The sequence below is a fragment of the Arachis hypogaea genome, chromosome 13, assembly GCF_003086295.3.
Source record: "Arachis hypogaea cultivar Tifrunner chromosome 13, arahy.Tifrunner.gnm2.J5K5, whole genome shotgun sequence".
NCBI classification, from domain to species: domain Eukaryota; kingdom Viridiplantae; phylum Streptophyta; class Magnoliopsida; order Fabales; family Fabaceae; genus Arachis; species Arachis hypogaea.
The window spans coordinates 16601043-16621834 of record NC_092048.1 but is presented as its reverse complement, the minus strand read 5'-3'; the positions used below and the strand labels follow the sequence as shown (position 1 = coordinate 16621834).

General features: G+C 34.6%; 2 protein-coding genes across 2 annotated transcripts; both read right to left on the bottom strand.

The window, feature by feature from the left end:
- Positions 1-4233: 4233 nt before the first annotated feature.
- Positions 4234-8731, bottom strand: LOC112737477 (uncharacterized). Its single transcript, XM_025787393.2, has 4 exons — positions 8242-8731; positions 7699-7800; positions 6638-6801; positions 4234-4618 (listed from the first exon to the last, which is right to left on the bottom strand). Exons 1-4 carry the CDS (start codon positions 8333-8335, stop codon positions 4511-4513), a joined length of 468 nt encoding a protein of 155 aa, XP_025643178.1. The 5' UTR covers positions 8336-8731; the 3' UTR covers positions 4234-4510.
- Positions 8732-10348: 1617 nt separating this feature from the next.
- Positions 10349-12926, bottom strand: LOC112737476 (dnaJ protein homolog). Its single transcript, XM_025787392.3, has 6 exons — positions 12520-12926; positions 11960-12128; positions 11713-11851; positions 11321-11597; positions 11027-11225; positions 10349-10923 (listed from the first exon to the last, which is right to left on the bottom strand). The coding sequence occupies exons 1-6, from the start codon at positions 12667-12669 to the stop codon at positions 10604-10606; spliced, it is 1254 nt and encodes a 417-aa protein (XP_025643177.1). The 5' UTR covers positions 12670-12926; the 3' UTR covers positions 10349-10603.
- Positions 12927-20792: the final 7866 nt, after the last annotated feature.

The window sequence follows — 20792 nt, the reverse complement described above, 5'->3', positions numbered from 1 at the left end:
CAATAGGGAATTCCTCTGTCACACCACCTTGAGTCTTCACACTAGTTGTGGCCCCATCATACATGTCTTTAATTGCCCAAATATATGCGATCCTTACTCTCCTCTTTTCTAAAACCTTCCATAAGACATCCCTTGGTATCCAATCATACGCTTTTTCCAAATCAATAAACACCATATGTAGATCCCTTTTATTACTACGATACCTCTCCATCATCCTTCTTAATAGGTATATCGCTTCAGTGGTAGATCTACCTGGCATAAATCCAAATTGGTTCTCTGTTACTTGTGTCTCTTTTCTCAACCTCCGTTCTATCACCTTTTCCCACAACTTCATAGTATGACTCATAAGCTTAATCCCTCAATAGTTTTCACAACTTTGTATATCCCCTTATTCTTGTAGATAGGTACCAAGGTACTCTTTCTCCACTCATCAGGTATCTTCTTTGACCTTAAAATCTCATTAAAAAGCATGGTTAACCAGTTGATGCCTTTTTCTCCAAGACCCTTCCAAACCTCAATCGGGATATTATCAGGTCCTACTGTCCTGCCATTTTTCATCTGTTTTAGAGCCTCTTTTACCTCGAAGTCTCGAATCCTTCGATAGTAGTCAAAGTTTTAATCTTCTTCCCTTGTGCATAATCGACCAAGGCTCGGAAGAGTCTTCTGTCCCTCATTAAATAACTCGTAGAAGTAGCTCTTCCACCTTTCATTAATCTTCTCCTCTTGAGCCAACACCTCTCCATCCTTATCCTTTATGCACTTAACCTGATCCAAATCTCTCGTTCTTCTTTCCCGACTCTTTGCGATTATATATATACCTTTTTCTCCTTCTTTCGTGCCCAAAGACTGGTAGAGACCCTCATATGCTCTTGTTCTTGCTTCACTTACAGCCACTTTTGTCTCTTTCTTAGCCGCCTTATATTTTTCCCAGTTATCTGCATTGCGGCATAAAGACCACTCTTTGAAGCATTCCCTTTTTATCTTTATCTTTTCTTGTATACTCGCATTCCACCACCAGGACTCCTTGTCTCTTGGTCCTATTCCTTTAGATTCACCAAAACTTTCTTTTGCTGTTCTTCTAATAACTTCTGTCATCTCCCTCCACATCTCTTCCGTGCTTCCATTTCCATCCCACTTTGCCTCTTCTCCTACCCGTCTTAGAAAGCTTCTTTGTTCTTCACCTTTCATCCGCCACCACCTTTCTTAGTTATATGTTTCTTAATTTATTAATTTAGTTATTAACTATCCAAATAAAAGTTATTTTTTAAGTTAAGTGAACAATTGTGTAATTTTATATTTACCTAAATTAAATTATTAAGCAAAAATTTGTTAATTAAATTATTAATTATTTTAGTCAATATTTTTATTTTAAGTAATGTATTGAAAAAATATTTATTAATTAATTAAGTAAATATTGATGTAAAAGTTTTATTGACATAAATTCAGTTAGTACATACGTGTAAATTTCTGTTAATAAATGTATATAATAGTTAGCTTAGTGTTTATGTCAATGTACGTATACAAATTTTTTTTAATGAGTGCTAGGGGCCAGCACTTTTGTTAAATTTTGGCCAGTACTTAACCATTAAAAGAAAATTGAATGATTCTACATCATTAGATGCAATCTCACACCATTAAAAATATTATTGATGGCTAAAAACCACAAAATCTGCTGGTCCCCTAGACTTTTTCTTTTTTAATTGTGATCATTTATTTTTTGTGAGAGGCTTCGCTTACTTCTGCCTCGACGAGTGAGTCACACGCTTCCACCACCGGACGCCATCGTCCCATATTTGAGGGAGGCTGGCTTCGACAACGCGATGCCTCTCAGGGACTTCGTCTTTGATAACTATCTGATCACGGTATTCGTAAAGCACTGACGTCCAAAAACCCACACGTTTCATCTGCCATGGGGTGAGGCTACTATCACCCTGCAGGACGTTGTGTACCACCTCAGGCTACGCACGCACGGGACTCCAGGGACATTCAGTTGCAACTTGGCGGCAATGCACATGTTACTTTAATCGGTCCGATTCGAACACTTGATACTCAGCACTTATGGAAATGCTGTAGTTCTTCACACCTTGCATTACTGCATCTCTGCTTTTGAATTTGTGGTCGACCCGAAACTCCATCCCCATAGTACAGTCTAGGTTGTATCGTCTTTTCGTGTGTTAGAAAATAGAGATTTTTCATGCATCGTGTCTAAATCCAATGCATGATAGTGACTTGGTACATCTAATAGCGCCAGAATCGGGTGGGGGGAGGCAAAACATAGCGTACTGCTACCTCGGCCGGCATCTCTGGAGCAGACTCTTCCTCCTCATCATCTTCAGAGGAATCACTATCGTTGCTATCCACAACGTACTCTTCGTTGGAGTCTTCATCACCCACATCTATGTCTTTTACTGGACTAGCAACATGAATCGGTGGTGTGAGAGGTGGGTCATCCTGTATAAAGGTTGAGTGGACGGATCCACGGCCACCAACATCACCAACCTCGGCGGAAAGCTCCATCACTTGTTCAGCCATTATTCTCCCATTGATGTCAAACATGAGTCGCACATGTTCGTCGCCCTAGAGTCGAAACAGACAAAACCGAAAAACTCCGTTACCCAACGGTGCTAACAACCTATATCCCACCCTTCCGATCTCTTTTCTCCATAAACCACCAAGGTTGCTCAATATCAGACTCTTCAACTTGGACAACGAACTTACATGCCGAGTGCGCAACAGTAATGGATTATCACACTCAAATATCAGTCCATTGTCATTGTTCCTCATACGACAATTGTGATACACATACAACCACATATCCGCTACTAATGGACATTTTTGTCTATTTTTTAGAAGAAAAAGGGAGGAGAATAAGATATGAAATGTATGTGGAGAATGTCAAGAGTTGCACATCCTTTTATAGCTGTTGAAATTTGTCTTACTGTATCTCGTTTATACTATAAACGTTGTAATTTACCATGTATTTCATTTATAGTATAAACGAGATATGTTGTAAACGAGATATACACGTGTCACGCACACTGTCTTATCTTGTTTAAACTGTAAACGAAATAAATAATTTTACGTATTTTTATAATAATTTTTAAAATTATTTATTTTAATAAATAAAATATTTATTTAAATAAAAAATCCTATACAACTAGGATCACTGAAAAATTTTCTGATATAATAGAAATAAGCATGTGTGTCAACAATAGGAAACTTTAAAACATGTTACAAAAATGTAATATTTTGAAATTTGTGACATTTCCTTATTGAATGCACAGTAAAAATGTCACGTTCTACAATCTTCATATATAATAAATCAGAGTGTCGTGTTCCATTTATATAAAAAATATATTTTAAAGAATAAATAGTATTTATAAATAATATTTTTTTTTAAATCGAAAATGAGAGAGAATTAAAGATATAAAAATTAAATTAAATCTCAATGGATACAATTTTTTAAAAAATCGAAAAATTCGATTAAAAAATTATTATAATTAAGTGATTAGATTTAAAAATTGTTTAAAAAATAATATTTTAAAGAATAAATAACATTTCTCAATTTGTTATAATAGTTGTTAGGTATAATTATTATTATAATAGTTGTTAGTGCTACATCAAACGTTATTATTATTATTATTTGATATAATATCAAACATTAATTAAAATTAAAATTGTTCAAAATTGATATAACATCTTTTTTTTATCACTCATAGACAACATAATAAGAAAGGAAAAAAATGAATTACAAGAAGTTCTAAGTTCTGTTAATACAACTGTCTAATATTTAATTAATATTTTTTATATATAAATCAAACACTACAAAGTTTGATATGTGAAACACTACGTCCGAAGTGTCGTATTCTTTATATCCCATTCCAACACATTAGTTTTTATAGTTTGTTTGTTTTTTTTTTTTTTTTTTTTGGATAACTTGGTCTCATGTTTTAAATTATTAGACAAATTAGTTTCTAATATTTTTTAGGAAATGTCAAATTAATCTTTTATTATTCTAAGAATTTATATGATTGAAAATTTAAAATTGTCTAAAATTTTAAAGAATAAAAGATAAGTTTATCTTTTTTATTTTATTAAAGATTAATTTTATCAATATTCTAAAATATCAAGAACTAATTTGTCAATTATAGTTGTTTGAAACTAATTTATCTAAAGCAATTTGTTATGAACCAATATGAGCATTACTCTATTGATTTTCCTGTCTGAACTATGTTGTGGAAAGGGAAATCATACTTTCTGATCTAAAGATCACAGAAAGCAAACAAGTTTTGTCATTGACATTGATTCAAGTATGCACAACATACACATGTTTGGAGTTGGACATGATTGTTCTCTCAGAAGAACATTAAACAACACTGCCCCCACTACATCTTTCAATTTTTCCCACCTTTATTGCTAAGATATGAATCTTCAAAGCTATCGTGGTACATATTACAACACAAACATGACAACCATGCAGTAACAACCAGATGAGAGTGCAAAAGAGAATTTAGGCATCCGACACCATGGATCCAAATTGAATTTTGAAGCTAAACTTAATGCAAGTTAAGAGCTCATTTTTGTTATCCTTCAGTGTCATCTTCAGAGTGTAGGATCCCTGCAGAGAAACAAAAATTGCAGTGAAAACTAGGAAATGAACCCAGCAATTATTGGACTTAAATGTTCACCTCCACCGGGAATATTGTCATCAAATACAGGATCAACTAAAACGTGAATGCTAGTAGTTCTATGCCCAATCTCTGAGAAATATTTGCATGCTTTTATAACACAATTCATGTATGCTTTAGGAACATCTATAGCCATTCATTTCATATATAATATTTAAAGTTACATATATAAAACAAAAAATGAGTGGTTGGAAGCTGAAACTCCATTTCCCGTATAATACTCAAGTCGTCTCTCTATAAACAAGGGCATATAATGCTTCTGTGTTTGGGTAGGTGGATGTTTTGGGTTGATGTATCATGTATGAAAGGTTTCACACTTCAAATTTAAACCATTAGTGCTTATGCATATGTTAATTCGAATAACACTCCACATGAGTTACAATCTCATTGCTCAGCCATACTATTTCATCAAAAAGCATTTTTTTTCTCCACTTCATTAGAGAAATTACCGTATTCCAATAACTTAATAACTCCATGCAAGTATAACTACACATATAAATGGATACTGGAAAATGGGCTGTTCACCCAATTACAACAATAAAAAAAAGCTGAAAAGAAATTTGTAAAACTAATTAACTAACCGTAAGGAACCTGGGATTCATGCAGGAAGATTGCACTAAACACAGAAATTCCTCTGGAATTAACACTGAAATTGCAAGAACAATACAATGTGTATGGCACTTCAAAGGCCAATCCTCATCCTCATAATTCTGAGGCATACCCCATGATATCCCTCTCATTCCCTTATGTAGTTCCCTCTTCTTGTTAATACCAGAATACTGATTCCTCTCACTCACTTGCTAGTTAAGCAAGTTAGTTTCAAAACACCCAAGCGATTAGTTTAGAAATAAGTCCCTGGTTTATTGTTGACTAGGTTCCTGACACTAGCATTAAAGCAAAAAATACCAATCACAACAGACAAAAAATGGTTGTTTAACAAATTTCATTTTGTCACCAAGCTAGAATCATATCTGACTATCCCAAAGACTTCGTAAGATTGACCAAATAAAAGTTCGGTTCTGCTAGGGAACCAACTAGGAGTGAAGCCAACTCCAACCAACTAGTTGAAAAACAGGTTCGTTAAAAAAAGAAATAAAAACAAATCCTCACTACGCTAGTTTTTCGAATGTCAAAATAAAAAATAAAAGGGAGTTGGCTTAGTTGGTTTGTTATGTAGTTGGTCTCTTATAATGTATATTGTATACCACACTATTGTTGATATTCTAAAGAGAGAAAAATTTAATTACACTTTAATCTTGATTACGTTACATAGAAAACCAATTTTGCATTTACCAAGTCAAAAGGGAAGATTGAGTAGCATGCCAAGGACAAATTTGCAGTCGAATAATGAAAAGCTTATCACCCAAATCAAAGTCATATGAAGTAAGTTAATAATGCTAACTTAAATCTAAGTTTCAAGGCTCAAGCACAAAATGAGTGGGAAATCACAATGATTTTCAATGAATTTCCTATCATAGTATCAATTAACTTGCATCAAAGGTTGAAGTAAGCTTTATTTCATGATACTATGATAGGATCATACTTTTAGAATCTTTTAGCATTGGTAAGACATATGAGTGTGCATGAGACAAATCAAAACTAACCGGTGGAGTAAATGAAGGCAATGTCTGGGTGTGGAAAATCACAATTCAAAAGGGAAGAGTGAGTAGCATGCCAAGAACAAATTTGCGAATGTCGAATAATGAAAAGCTTATATTCAAATCAAAGTCAAATGAAATAATGGTAAAAAGAATCTAAGTTTCAATGCTCAAGCAGCAAATGAGTGGTAGATTACAATGATTTTTCAATGAATTTTCCATCATGGTATCAATTAAATTGCATCAAAGGTTGAAGTAAGCTTTATTCATGACATTATGATAGATCATACTTTTAGAATCTCGTAGCATTGGTAAGACATGTGAGTGTGAGTGAGACAAATCAAAACTAACCGGTGGAGTAAATGAAGGCAATGTCTGGGTGTGGGAAATCACGAAGTCTCCAGAAGCGACAGGGCAGGAGGATACTTCTTCACAAAAATCATGATTTTCAGTACGGACAGGTATCCCAAGATACGAAACTGCAATTACCAACTTCCCTCCAGAAATAGCTTGACCTGCATGAAAGATAGAAAAAAGTACACTCATAATTCAGCAAACTAATGCATGATACATTAACTTGATGAAGCAGCACCAATACAAATATTAAGAAACAAATAATGTACTCAGAATCCAGAACATAAATGGTAAATTGTATTAAGTCTTCAGATCTAGTATTTAAGGCATATTGTGTTCCTGAAAACAATAATAAAATGGGTGGAACTTGTAATGTACTCAGAATCCAGAACATAAATGGCAAATTGTATTAAATCTACAGATCTAGTATTTAAGGCATATCGTGTTCCTGAAAACAATAATAAAATGGGTTTAACGTGTAAGGGACTAGGGCTAGAAGTGAGTTAATCCAACTCATGAGTCACGAGCTATTTCTTGCTTGATAAACTAAGGTCATGAGCTTCATTGGCTGACTTTAAGCATTGAGTTTCATATTTGAGCGTTGGACTTATTTGCTAAATGAGTCGAGCTTGAGCTTTGCTATGTTCAACTCAGTAGCTTGTACCATATGTGAGGTGCATAATTATACTGAGAACAAGTTACCTACTTATAGGCAAAAGCTTAATCTATACTTGAGCAAGCTTAATCTCAATAACCTTCTATTTAGTTGTGCTTGAGGCTCATGGCTTGGCTCGGTAACAAATGAGCCAAATCATGAGTAAAGCCTAATATTATCAACCAAAGCTTGAGCTTCCAAGCATAGGCTCAACTCAGTTCATTTCCATCCCTATATGTGACCATTCTGGGTCAACCCCTGGAATGCACTGTAATTTGCAATTAATAATTAATCCAGTACCTATTAACTACATTAGAACTTCTAACATGCTTTTAAAGCATATGTTATGCGAATTGGAAAAGCGAGAATTAAACAAGAGAAAAGTGTGAAGAAGAGGGATTACCAGAAGAAGCTTTAATTTTAAAGGTAGCAGGTTTCCCACTAACAACAGGCTCTGGAGATATTTCAACTGCAGAAACCTTCACATCATAGTTTGCCTTCTTATCTGCACAGATTTTGAGTGTGAAAATAAACAAATAAATAAATAGGCAAAAAGAGCACAATCCAAAACCAAATCCGAATCAAGCATTGACCAAAGGTCAACAACAGTGAAGGATCACACTCGCACATGACCTCAAACACAAAAATCACGAAAATCCATTTACATCAAAATGAATGCAGCAGTTTACAACAAAAACTTAATCCCATAAGAAACAGTACGATTATAAAGAAAAAATATCCAACTTCAGAAATCCATTCGATAGGATCAAGTCAACTGTAACTTCCAGAACTGCAAGACTATTCAATTACATAACTAGATAGAAATAAGCAGAGGAAATAGTAAACTAAACAGTTACCTCGAAACTGATTGAGCCTTAGGAAAAAGAAAAAGAAGAGGATAGTGAAAAGAGAAAGGTGAGGGAGCAGCAGTAGAAGAAACGCATACCGCAGTAGTCAAATTCGACTTTGGCATGAGCGCGAAAGGATGAAAGAAGGAAGATGGACAAGCATAGAAGAATGTTGAGCTTTGGAAAATCCATGGGGTTTCCGTTTCTGAGGAAGCTCAAAGGAAAGGAAATAATAGAAAGATGTTGAATTAGGGGTGTGGACTGTGTAGGCCTACATTCTGCATTAATAATATATGGGACACAGCGTAACGTGGTAGGTGTCTTCGCCTCACCATTTGGATTCGAAGTTTTGACAAACCAAATGCAAATAAAGAGACAAAATGGAAATAAAAATTAAAAAAATATATTATTATAATAATAATAATAATAAGTACAAAATCTTTGACAACTAGGCCCAATTTTATCTTGTTGAATGTTGATGGCATTATATTCACGGTTCTTTTGGGCTTCCGTCTTTTCCTTTCTCTCCGTGGGTCTTCGGTCTTCACAATGGCCGAAAGCAATCCAACTACTCTGTTCCCATAATCTGTAAAGTTTAAACCGAAATTAGATGAGCGAAAGAAGAAAAAAAAAATAGTTACATAAGAGTATAAGACCAACTTTTGGTTATCAAATTAATGTCCCAAAAATAAAACTTTTGGTTGCCAAATGCCCTAATCAGTCTTTAATTTTTTATTTTATTAGATAAATTAATTTTTATATTTTAATAAAAATAGATAAATCAATATCTATTATTATTTAATAATAATTTTTTTAAAAATCTCTCTATAGACAATTTGTCTAATATAATAACAATTTAAACACTAATCTGATAATTAAATCTGATATAATAACAATTTAAATAATAATTTAATAATTAAAATTTATTATAAACTAAGATATCCTATTAAATTTTTAAATAAACTAAATTAGGAAATTACGCTTCCAACATATTTCATGAGTACAACTGAACAATCATCCTTGACATTTTCCTTTTTAGGGTACGTTACAATCATCCTCGAACATTTTTCCCTTTTACGGGCAAAGTACGTTAGTACTTACTCAATTTACTTTTACTGTTATTACAGAGACTCGAAGACATTCAATTTAGATCTATGAAGTACGAACACTTCACTGAGTTATCGTCATCTGACACATGTGTCTCCAGTATCCAATCGTGTTTTAATAAAAAATAAAAAAATTCTTTTCCAAACACGTTTGAATACACCTAAATACTATCACGTGTCAGCGTGTCAAATCTTATTCTTAACAAATATTCTTAAAATAAATTTAGATATAATATATATTATTATTTATTAAAACAAAAAATATTTTAAATACTTGATATAATTAAAATAAAATATTAAAAATAATTAAAAAATTAATTTAAATTTTAATATCAATAAAATATCAAAATATCATTACAATTTATTTAAAAAATGCTTTATATTTTATATGTATGCATATTCCCGTGTCATGTAACATTTAAAATTCGCGTGTTGGCGTGTGTCTCGTGTCGTGTCCTGTGTCCATATCAGTGTCCGTGCATCATAGATTTAGATTTAGTTTAATAAAACTTTTACTTTTCAAAAATAGTTTATAAAAATTAACTTTTACAAATTGTAACATTTATATTTGGTAAATGAGTAAATCAAATTAAAAATAACTTTTAATAAATACAAATAACATCAATTTTAAAATTTTAAAATACTATAATAAATATAAATATAAATATTAAATTTAAAAATTAATTAACATATGAGATAATATTAAATTTTTAAATTTTAAAAAATACAAACTAACTTTAAAAAATTCTATTTTAAAAAATTTTCAATCTTTTAAAAGCTGCAAAATGCTTTAAAAAATACTCTATCTTTTAAAAACTGCAAACAAAAATATATGATTTTTTTTATTTAACAAACGAAAAGTTTAAGAAGCAGAGCACATCCCTATTCCATACCCCGGCTACCAGCCTACACTCACATGACGCGATATACGTAAGTCTCGGAATCCCTCTGATTACACTCGCTTGAAATACTTCGGGAAAATTCAGACATTCAACTTTTCTTTCCTCCAGTTACTATCTACTAAGTGTACAAATCTCTCGAATTTATCAGATCAAGTAATTCACACACCAAAACAAGGTCATAAAAAAACTGTCTGGAAAAAATGAAAAATCACTCCATAAAGAATATTCAGTGAAGTCGTTGTTGTCAAGAATAGAAAGTATCCCTTAAGAAAAGGAAATTATCCCTTAATAATAATATAAGGCAATAAGTACACTGTTAAAAACTTCAGATCATTGATCAAACACTGTTTTATGCTTCTACTCCACACACTAAGGTCAACAACACTCATCATAGAATCCTTCATCATTATCATATCTGACTCTACCCTCTTTGCCACAGAACAGAACATTCTCTACTGCTGGGCGCACTGTACCCTCTGTGCACCACCAGGCATGTCATCATCTTCTTCATATGCCTCCTGCTGAGCTTGTGCCTTCCTCCTTGACTCTTCCTCCATGTTGACATCATGTAGTGTGGTCTCCTCACACTCATCAAGCTCCATGTCTGTTAACTGTGAAGAAGGCCTCGATGGCAGAACAGCTTCTAGAGCCTTAACCTGATCAGGGTTCAAAGACTCTGGGAATTCAACAGTGAAGTGGATGTAAAGCTTGCCCTTCATGAATGGCCTCTGGTATATTGGCATTCCCTCATCATTAATCGCTTTGAATGAGTCTGCAATTATATAACACACAACCCATGTTAGAAATCACAAACATAATCAAACACTGCAGAATTGAATGATAGGGGAACTAATGAACTATTTGCTATTGCATACCAGGCTTGACAACTTCACCAGGGTTTGATTTAATAAGGAGTTGCCTGCCATCCAAGTGTGTGAGCACAAATTGGAAGCCACATAGCGACTCAGTGAGGGACAAAGTGTGTTCTACAAAAAGGTCTTCTGCCTTCCTTTTGAACTTGGGGTGCTCCTTTTGCTGAAGGACAAATACAATATCCCCAGTGATAGTATCTGGCTGCAAAACACAAACAATTCCAACTCAGTCCGAATACTGCAGTTGATTATTAAGCTCAATATAGTAACACTTTAAGGTATTCCTCATCGGCTCACCGCTTCATCGGCTTCACCAGGGAATGTAATCTTCTGTCCGTTCTGCATACCCTTTTCAACATGGACCTCAAGAACCTTCTTCTCCTGCACAACCTTCTCTCCTTTGCACTGTGGGCAACGGTCCCTGTCACTGATGGTTTCGCCAGTACCCTTACATTCATTGCAAGGATGCTGCATTTGCTGAATCATAGAGGGACCAAGGTGCCTGATAGAAACCTTCATACCAGTTCCTTGGCAACCAGCGCACTTTGTAGAATTCCCAGACTTGGACCCTTTGCTGCAAAGTTCAATAACACAAACAACCACACAAACGTAAGAAACCAGTGTACATACAATCAATCACATCATAATAGAGTACCAATAACTTGAAATTTTGATATGATTATACTTACCCATTGCACTTTGAGCAAAGTACATTGCGAGAGAGCGAGAGCTTCTTAGATGTTCCGAGGTATAGGTCTTCAAGCGAGACCTTGAGAGGGTGAACCACATCTTCTCCCCTTCTCTGCCTCCTCCCTCTGCTACTACCACCTGTTCAAAGAAGCCATCAACAAATCTCTCAAAACCCAATCAAAATACAAAATTAACACAACCAATAAAAATTTCCCGAAACTGAAAAAACATCTGATTATAACATACCGCCGCCAAAGGGACTCCCACCAAAGAAAGACTGGAAGATATCAAATGGGTCGTGGCCGCCACCACCGCCACCCATTCCTTCTTTGAGAGCATCCTCACCATACTGATCATAAATCTCTCGCTTTTCAGGATCACTCAGAACCTCATAAGCCTGGGCAAGCTCTTTAAACTGCAACAAACCAATCCAAAATCCAAATTAACAAACGAGTAATGCTTTGTTTCGTTTACTTTTGCAATCTCAGTTCTATATATATATATATATATGCACGTCATAAATCAGCTCAATCCGAAGTCCAAACACATCCCTAAACATGAATTGCACAAGAAAGCACAATTTTTAACCTATCAAACCTCGAATCGGTTCTTTAAATAAACACAAATTAAAAAACCTGTCTACACAGTAACAACATATCTTGACTTTCAATTTTAAAAATTTTAACGCCAAATCAATTACAAAACCCGAAGAGTGATGTTTTAACAAATTCAACAAACAACATCTTCATCCAAATCATGATAACAAAAGACACAAATCAGTAATCAAAGAACAAGAAATCCGTTACCTTCTCGGGATCACCGCCTTTGTCAGGGTGATTCTTGATGGCGGCTTTCTTGTAAGCCTTCTTGAGATCATCCTGTGAAGCGTTCTTGGAGACTCCAAGGATCTCATAGTACCTGGTGTTATCGCTCTTCTTCGGCGCCCTCCCAAACATCCTGGTCCCTTATCGAAGAAGGTCAAAACTTCGAAACCCTAACTACTTCCGCCCAACTGAACAACAACAAGAAGAAGCGTTGTAGTCAGAGGGTTCTAGATCTCACGCGCACAACAACTAAAAGAAGCTAAGGTGAAAACCCTGGTTTTGGGCCTCGTATATATTTATGCACGGGTTAACACTGACCACGCGAAATACTTCAGTACTCAATTTCTTTTGGGGAGTTTAATTTTTCTTTTTATGGATTTTAGGGTTTGATGGATGGACGGTTAGGATGGAGTGCGGAATTGTACTTGGTGGGTCCCAGAGAAGAGTCTAGAATTTGTTGACGCGGGCCGTTGGATTTGTTTACCTTTGTTGAGAATTTGTTCTAGATCCTTCTCAGCAAGCTCTAGGAAAAGCTACCGAGTTCCATTTTCTTTTTTTATTTAAATATTTTTATTTTTTTTTTTATTATTTGTCGTTAGATCAGAACCCAAATTTGACCAGCCCATGAGGTACGTCGAAGTTAGCTTTTCACTTCCTCACAAAAAAAAAATAGTTTTTCACTTCTGTTTTTTACTTTGTGGAGGTATGCAAATTATAAAAACAAAATTAATATATTTGATTATTTGTTGTAATATATACATTTTTTTAAAATAAAATAAAAAAATAATTAATTTTTTAAATAAGATTTTTAACTTTAATTTTTAGAATATTATTTTTTTAGCATTAAGAGCAAATTTTTATATTTTTATAGAGTACGTTTTATTTTTGGCGAATTTCAATATACTTTTCATAAATATTAGGGCGAGAAAAAAAAAATTATATGGTTAACAATGGTAATCATTATTCTCGTCTTCAGAGAGTATATAAGAGTACACAAGAGTACACAAGAATAAGTCGTATTATTTTTTTGGAAAATAGTGATTTTTTTTTAATTTATAACTAAAAAAAATTTAGTTAAATATGATTTTTTTCTGTATACTCTGGAGACGATGTATTCCTATATAGTGTTGAAGAGATGATAATGACTTAAAAATTAGAATTTTTGAAAATTTGAGTGAAATTCGTTGAAGTGCGGTGAACTCTATAAAATTATAGAAATTTACAAAAAAGTTGGACGAACTCACTCTAACAAAAAAAATTGTATTTCTGAAATTAAGATTGAAATATTGACTTTGGAAAAATAATAATTTTTTTATTTTATTTTAAAAAAAATTCCTGTAACAATGAAATTTTACCTAATTTTTTCAATTTTAAAATAGCTTGATTTATCGTAAGTTAAATTTAATTTTTTATTTAATATAAATTTTGATAACCTAATTAATTAATTATTTTATTTTATAATATCATTTTATATTTTTTTTCTTAAATCACATATTCATTAATCACTTTTAAACAAAAAAAATTCAAAAGATAACAAAAAAGAAGAAAAGGCATTTCGGAGGGAATAAAAAGGCTTAAGGTTAGTTTGGGTAAATTTTTTAAATAAACTCTTTTGAAAAATGAGTTTAAAATATAACGATTTTTATTAATAACAGCTTATAAATAAATCATTTTGTATTTAAATTTTAGTTATAGAAATACTTATTTTAAAGTCTAATTAGTGAGTTTGTTATGACTTATAAATTAAGATCAATTATGGCTATTTGACATTTTCCGAAATTTGGGGATGACGAAGTGGAATTAACTCTTCTTAATTATTATATTTGTGGTCAATGACTTGGATAGGAAACCTTAACTCTCAATCTTTATCAAGATGCATTTTAGCACTTAAATTTCTTCGTTTTTCTCTTTACTTTCTTCTCATTTAATTTCTTGTCTTTTGCATTTTAACCCTTTTTTCTCATAGCCAATAATACACACACCTCATTGTAGACCCTAGATTTAAAACTCTGGTTTTTATTGGTTTGAATTGCGATCCAATCTAAAATCTTATAGGGTCATTTGTTGGTTAGGAATTATACTTACGACGAAATTCTACTAAAAAATTATAGATCGACGTTTGGCCTGCATCAGCTGGCAAGATGATGAACTTGCGAATGACGCTGTAGAATTCAAGGTGGGTGACTATATATTCTTTAAATTGTAGCCATACTGACAGTAACTAGTGGCATGGCACAAGAGTCAGAAATTGGGAATGAGATATTTTGGTCATAATCCAATAGTCAATAGAATCAGGAAGGTGGCTTATCGACTGCATTTAGCGTAAGTCACTTCATTACAAACCTAAATTGTTCAATGCTAAGAGGGCGTATGAGTTTCATATCCACCTTACACCCACAGAACTACTAACAACATATCAATCCACATTATTATCTATCATTTATACCCATCATATTATGGTACATTAGTTCAATGAGTAAACACTATACAAGATTGAAAAAAAATAACTAAAAAATATTTTTTCTTAAAGGATGGGGAGTGTTCAAAGCCAGACTTGATTTGATTTGACTTGACTTCAGCACAGGTATTGCATCACTTCCTGTCCAACCTTACCAGATGCTGTTGATGCTTTGCCGCTGCTGCCTTATCAGCAGCCTCGCGCATCACTGCATCAGTGCCCGCTTTGTCCATTTCTCTGTTGTAACTTTTTCAGCTGCCTCTTTTTTCTTTGCCTGGCAAGATAATGAACTTGCGAATAATGTTATGGTATTCAAGGTGGGTGACTACGTATTCGTCAAAATTCAATCATACCAGCAGCAATCAGTGGCATGGCGCAAGAGTCAGAAGTTGGGAATGAGATATTTTGGCCTTTTTTTCAATAGTCACTAGAATCGGGAAGGTGGCTTATCTACTACATTTAGTATAAGTCAATTGATTACAAACCTAAATTATTCAATGTTAAGAGGGTGAGTGAGTTTCATCTCCACCTTACACCCACAGAACTACTAACAAACATATCAAGTCACATTATTGTCTATCATTTATACCCACTAGATTATGGTAAATCAGTTCAGTGAGTAAATATTGTACAAGATTGAAAAACATTAAGTAAAAAATAATATTTTTCTTAACGGAAAGGGAATGTTCAAGACCTGGCTTGATTTGATTTGACTTCAGCACATGTATCGCATCACTTCCTGCCCAACTTCATCAAATGTCGTTAATGCTTTGCAGCTGCAGCCTTATCAGCAGCCTCCGGCATCAATTCCCACTTTACCCGTCTTTTTGTCGTAACTTTTTCAGCTGCCTCTTTTTTCTTTGGCTGGCAAGATGATGAACTTGCGAATGATGCTGTGAAATTCATGGTGGGTGACATTGTATTCGTCAAATTGCATCCATACCGACAGCAATCAATAGCATGGCGCAAGTGTTAGAAGTTGAGAATGAGAAATTTTGTCCATTTTTCAATAGTCGATAGAATCAGGAAGGTGACTTATCAACTGCATTTAGTGTAAGTCAATCGATTACAAACTTAAATTGTTCAATGCTAAAAGGGTGTATGAGTTTCATTTCTACCTTACACCTACGGAACTACTAACAACATACCAAGCCACATTATTGTCTATCATTTTACCCCTATGGTATATTAATTCAATGAGTAAACACTGTATAAGATTGAAAAAAAAAAGTAAAAAATATTTTTATTCTTAAGGGAATGAGAGTGTTCAAGGCGGCTTGATTTTATTTGACTTCAGCACAGGTATTGCATCACTTCGTACCGTATCCTTATCAGCAATCTCCCGCTTCAATACCCTGTTTGCCCGTCCCCTTGTTGCGACTTTTTCAGCCGTTTCTTTCTTCTTTGGCTGGCGAGATGATGAACTTGCACTTCCTAGATCCTGGAAGTTTGATCGGGAGACTGGCCTTGTTTCGAGCCACCGAGATCTGACATAACCATTGTCTCTCTATTCCATAGCTTAAACCCCTTCCTATTCCATCCCATATTTGGCAGGACATCTCCTTGGATTTTATCACCAGGCTTCCAATATCACATGGTCGCTCAGTCATCTTAACGGTAGTGGACCGCTTATTCAAATTTTTCCACTTCATTGCCTTGCCAGCAGGTTTTGACAGCACATAAGGTAGTGGATGCTATCCTTAGAAATGTAGTGAGTGTGCATGGAACTCCTCAATCCATTATTTTCGACATGAATAAAGTCTTCACTAATAAATTTTGAGAATAATGCTGTGACAGACAGAGAATCTGGTTGGCACGAAGTTCAGTATACCATCCAGAATCGGATGGACAAACATAGGTTCTGAATCGATGTACTTACGCTGCTATACTTAAGAGAATTTTTGTTATTGGTACCATCTCTTACTGTGTGCAGCTTTTAGCCACAATACATCATATCGTTTGGTGATTGGAATGTCTTCATTCAATGTTGTTTTTGGACGGGATTCCCCTCCCATAACACGCTATGAGATCAACTAACACAATGGATACTCCAGTAATTTAGGAGGAGAAGGTACCTCTTCGACGGCCTTTTCTCTAAGATGCTCTGAATTCCTCAAGGACTTGATTTTCGCGAGCCTCCCCTAACTCTCTATCTTTCTCTACAAATGACACAACAAACAAATTAGTAAGATGACCATTTTCATACAAATTCAATTTTAAAAAACCAACATAAAATATTACTAAAACATTGACAAATTTATTCAAACCAGATTGAAAATTGAAAATTTAAAATGAGACCATTTTCATGAATAAAATACTCCATACATTATCCAAAAAAAAATATTATTCATGATTTCTAACTTCGTAATTATCATGATATTCATCATTTTGCTATTTTTTTTCTTCCTTCAAAATGAACTATAATCTTGTAATAATTTATATTTCTGGTGCATAAAAAACTCTAATTTGAGAGATGCAAAGGAAAAGAAAAACATATATATATAAAAAAATAATTCTGTCAAGTTGAAATGTTAAAATATGAAATTCACTAGCATTTACATCGAATTGTGCATGAACCAAATACTAGAGAGTAAGAAGAAGAAAGAGGCAAAATGACCTCAAAGCTCATTGTTGAGGTGAGTGAGCTCGACGCGAACTTAGTTTTCACATTTTGCCATTTTGGATAAAAGAAACAAAATGTCATAATATTGTAATAAGGTTTTGGTATTTCGCACAAGGGTTTTGAGTTTATCAGAGGCATTCAAAGAGAAAATGAGCAAGAGAGGTATTGTCCTGTTTTCTCTATAGCTTTCTGTAACATTTTCTTCTTTGTCTTTCTGTGTGTTGTGTTTTTTCTTTGCTAATGGAGTTTGAGAAGGAGAAAAATGAGAAAGTTAACTGGTCATATGATTGGGTAAACGAGGATGTGAAGAAACATTCGTCTTTGTTTCTGGATGAGGATGCTGTGAAAGAGATAGATAAGAGTAAGATTGTGAGGGGTGGTTATGGGGTCCGGCTTGAGTTACTTCCTTGTTCTGATAGTGACCGGGTATTTCATAGGGAGGAAGGTTTCGAGTATTTTTACATGTATAGCTGTGTGTTAGAGGAGTTGAGGATGAAACTCCCTTTTACAGATTTTCAATGTCAAGTGCTTAATCAGTTGAATTGTGCACATTCTCAACTTCATCATAATGGGTGGGTATTTCTTCGTGATTTTGAAATCTTGATGGAGTTCTTGGAAGAGACGGGTACAGTGGAGTTGTTTTTCTCTCTGTTTCAAGTTAAAGGCATTTGGAAAGGTGGTTGGGTGAATTTGAACAGTTCACCGAGGTTTGCTGTTTTTAAATTGTATAAATTGTCCTTTAAAAATTTTAAGGAGATGTTTTTGAAGGTTAGAACGGCGGAGGGAGATTTTCCTTTTTATGTGGACGAGCATTTGGGAGAGAAGTTTCCCCTTTGGTGGTGCTCGGAGCCTCAAAATATTCTCAGCCCTGAAACTATAAGTGGAAGGGATGAATGTATAATCGAATATTTAGTTGAGAGTGTTGATCGGAAGGAGTTGATTTCCGTTTTTCGATCTACTACAGTGGGACGAGAATAGGCAGGCAATGGTAGAGTACTTAGTTGAGCTGTTTGATCATAGTAGTTAGGATGAAATTGAAAAATTATAGTAACTGTTTGATTTTGTTATTGTTAGGTGGAAAATATCCCGGTGTTTCCGCGGCGACCCTTAGAGCTCGGGTAAAGAGCAAAAACCTGGATAAGGAAAGGTCGACGTCTAAAGCCAAGAAGGTTGTTGGTACTGGTGAAGTGAACTAGCCAAAGCCTAGAAGAGTAAAGGTGATTATGAAGAAAAGGAAATATGATGTGGTGGATCTTTCTAAGGGATCCGAAGATACGAGGGATGGGGTTCCCATGAAGGAGATTCGGGAATCTTTTGAAAACCAGAAGAAATTGCATGAGGTTGCTGACCAAAGTGATGGCTCTTCTCTGTGGGGAAAAGATTTTCCTTATATGGTTGTTGCCATCGAAGTTTGTCAGACCTTGGCGGACATGACTTTGGCGAACGAGGTTGGTGACATTGCTATTGATCAATATCTGCAGGTATGTGTGTTGTTTGTTTGTGTAATTTGGGTTGTATTTATTAGTTTATTTGGGTATTTATCGGGTATAGTATCTGTTTTTAAAGGTGGTTGGTCTTCGGCTGGCGAGCTTAGGGCGTAGCCGAGAAAAGAGGCATAATCGTGAAACTGCTGGGCAAAAAGAGGAGCCGACTTTAAGAGAGGAGTTGGTTTTGAAAAGTACCAGAATATCCGAACTGGAAGCTAAGTTATCAGATGTTGAGAAGGAATTGAAGTTGATGAAGGAGAATTATGCGAAAGAGGTGGAGGATCTGAAGAAGAAAGAAGCCAACATTTCTACCATGAGTGCTCAGGTGATAGAGGTGATGGCAAAGTTGAAGGAGATGGAAAAACAGAAAGGAACGGAGATCCTTGATTCCTTTGTTGAAGGGTTTGAGCGAGCTTCTCAGCTGGCTAAGTTTTTAGCCCCTGAAGTGGACCTTTCCCAGATAGATCCGGGGATGGGTTATGGTAGAGGATGATGGTAATCCTAAAGAGGAGGATGAAAATGTTTGAACAGAAGTTTATGTTTTTCTTGTAATTTGTTTGAACTTCTTAGTAGTAGCTGGTGAACTGATTTGTTCATTTTGTGAGTATTTGACTGTTTTTGTATGTGCCTTTTCTGATAAAAAAGAAAAGGCATTATTTATTTTGAGAAATAGGTAATTTTGAATTTGCGTAATTTAATTTTCCAGATATGACGGTGGTAATGTTGTTGAGTAGTCATAGCTGCTGAAATGCCTTTTGGAATTGTAAGTTTTGAATTGTCAGAATGGATTGATGATTCACAAAGTGTGATGCGGAAAGATAGCGGATTGTTGCTCTGCCTTTCAGATTTGTTGAGAATAGAGAGGTATAAAAGATTGGTTGGCTATATCTTGAAGAGATATAGATAAACAGATAGGTTTGTCTGATTTAATTGTTGTTTAATCGGTAACTTCCGATTTGATCAACGATTGTTTACATTGATCGGTAATAGTTGTTTGTTGGTGAAGTCCGAGTGTTTGGATTTGGAATAGAGTTGGACTATTTGATTGATCCGTAATATCCGATAATATCAAATGTCTAACAGAGTTTGAGTATGTCTTTGATCGGCGGGTTCCGATTAATCGGATTCGGAATTAGGTTATTTGTTTGATAGGCAATTTCCGATAGATCAGATTCAGAATATAGGTAATAGCTAAAGTTGCGAAAAGAAAGTAAAGATGCTTATAGTTAAATAGAATGGATTAAAAGTATTTTGATAGACCTTTGAGTACAAAGGTGTAGGTAGGCAAGCCTCGTTAAAACCTCTCCAAGCAAAACCCATTTTGGGAAAAAATCTTGGCAGTAGGAAAAAGAGTACTTGCATGTCCCTGACTTTTAACTGTAATATAACTTTAAAGATGATACATTCCAAGTATTAGGCAAAGTGTTAGCATCTAGGGTTTGTAGTCGGTGAGCCCTGTTTCCGAGGACTTCTATGGTCCGGAAAGGGCCTTCCCAGTTAGCTGCTAGCTTGCCATGGCTTGATGGTTTTCTAGCCGTTCGGTTCTTCTGAGCACAAGGTCGTTTACTTGAAAGGACCTTGGGTGAAGTTTCTGATTGTATCGCGGAGCTATATGTTGTTGCATAGCTCGGTGTGTGATTGCTGTTGAAGATCGAAATTCTTCAAGGAGTTCTAGTTCGGATTGCCG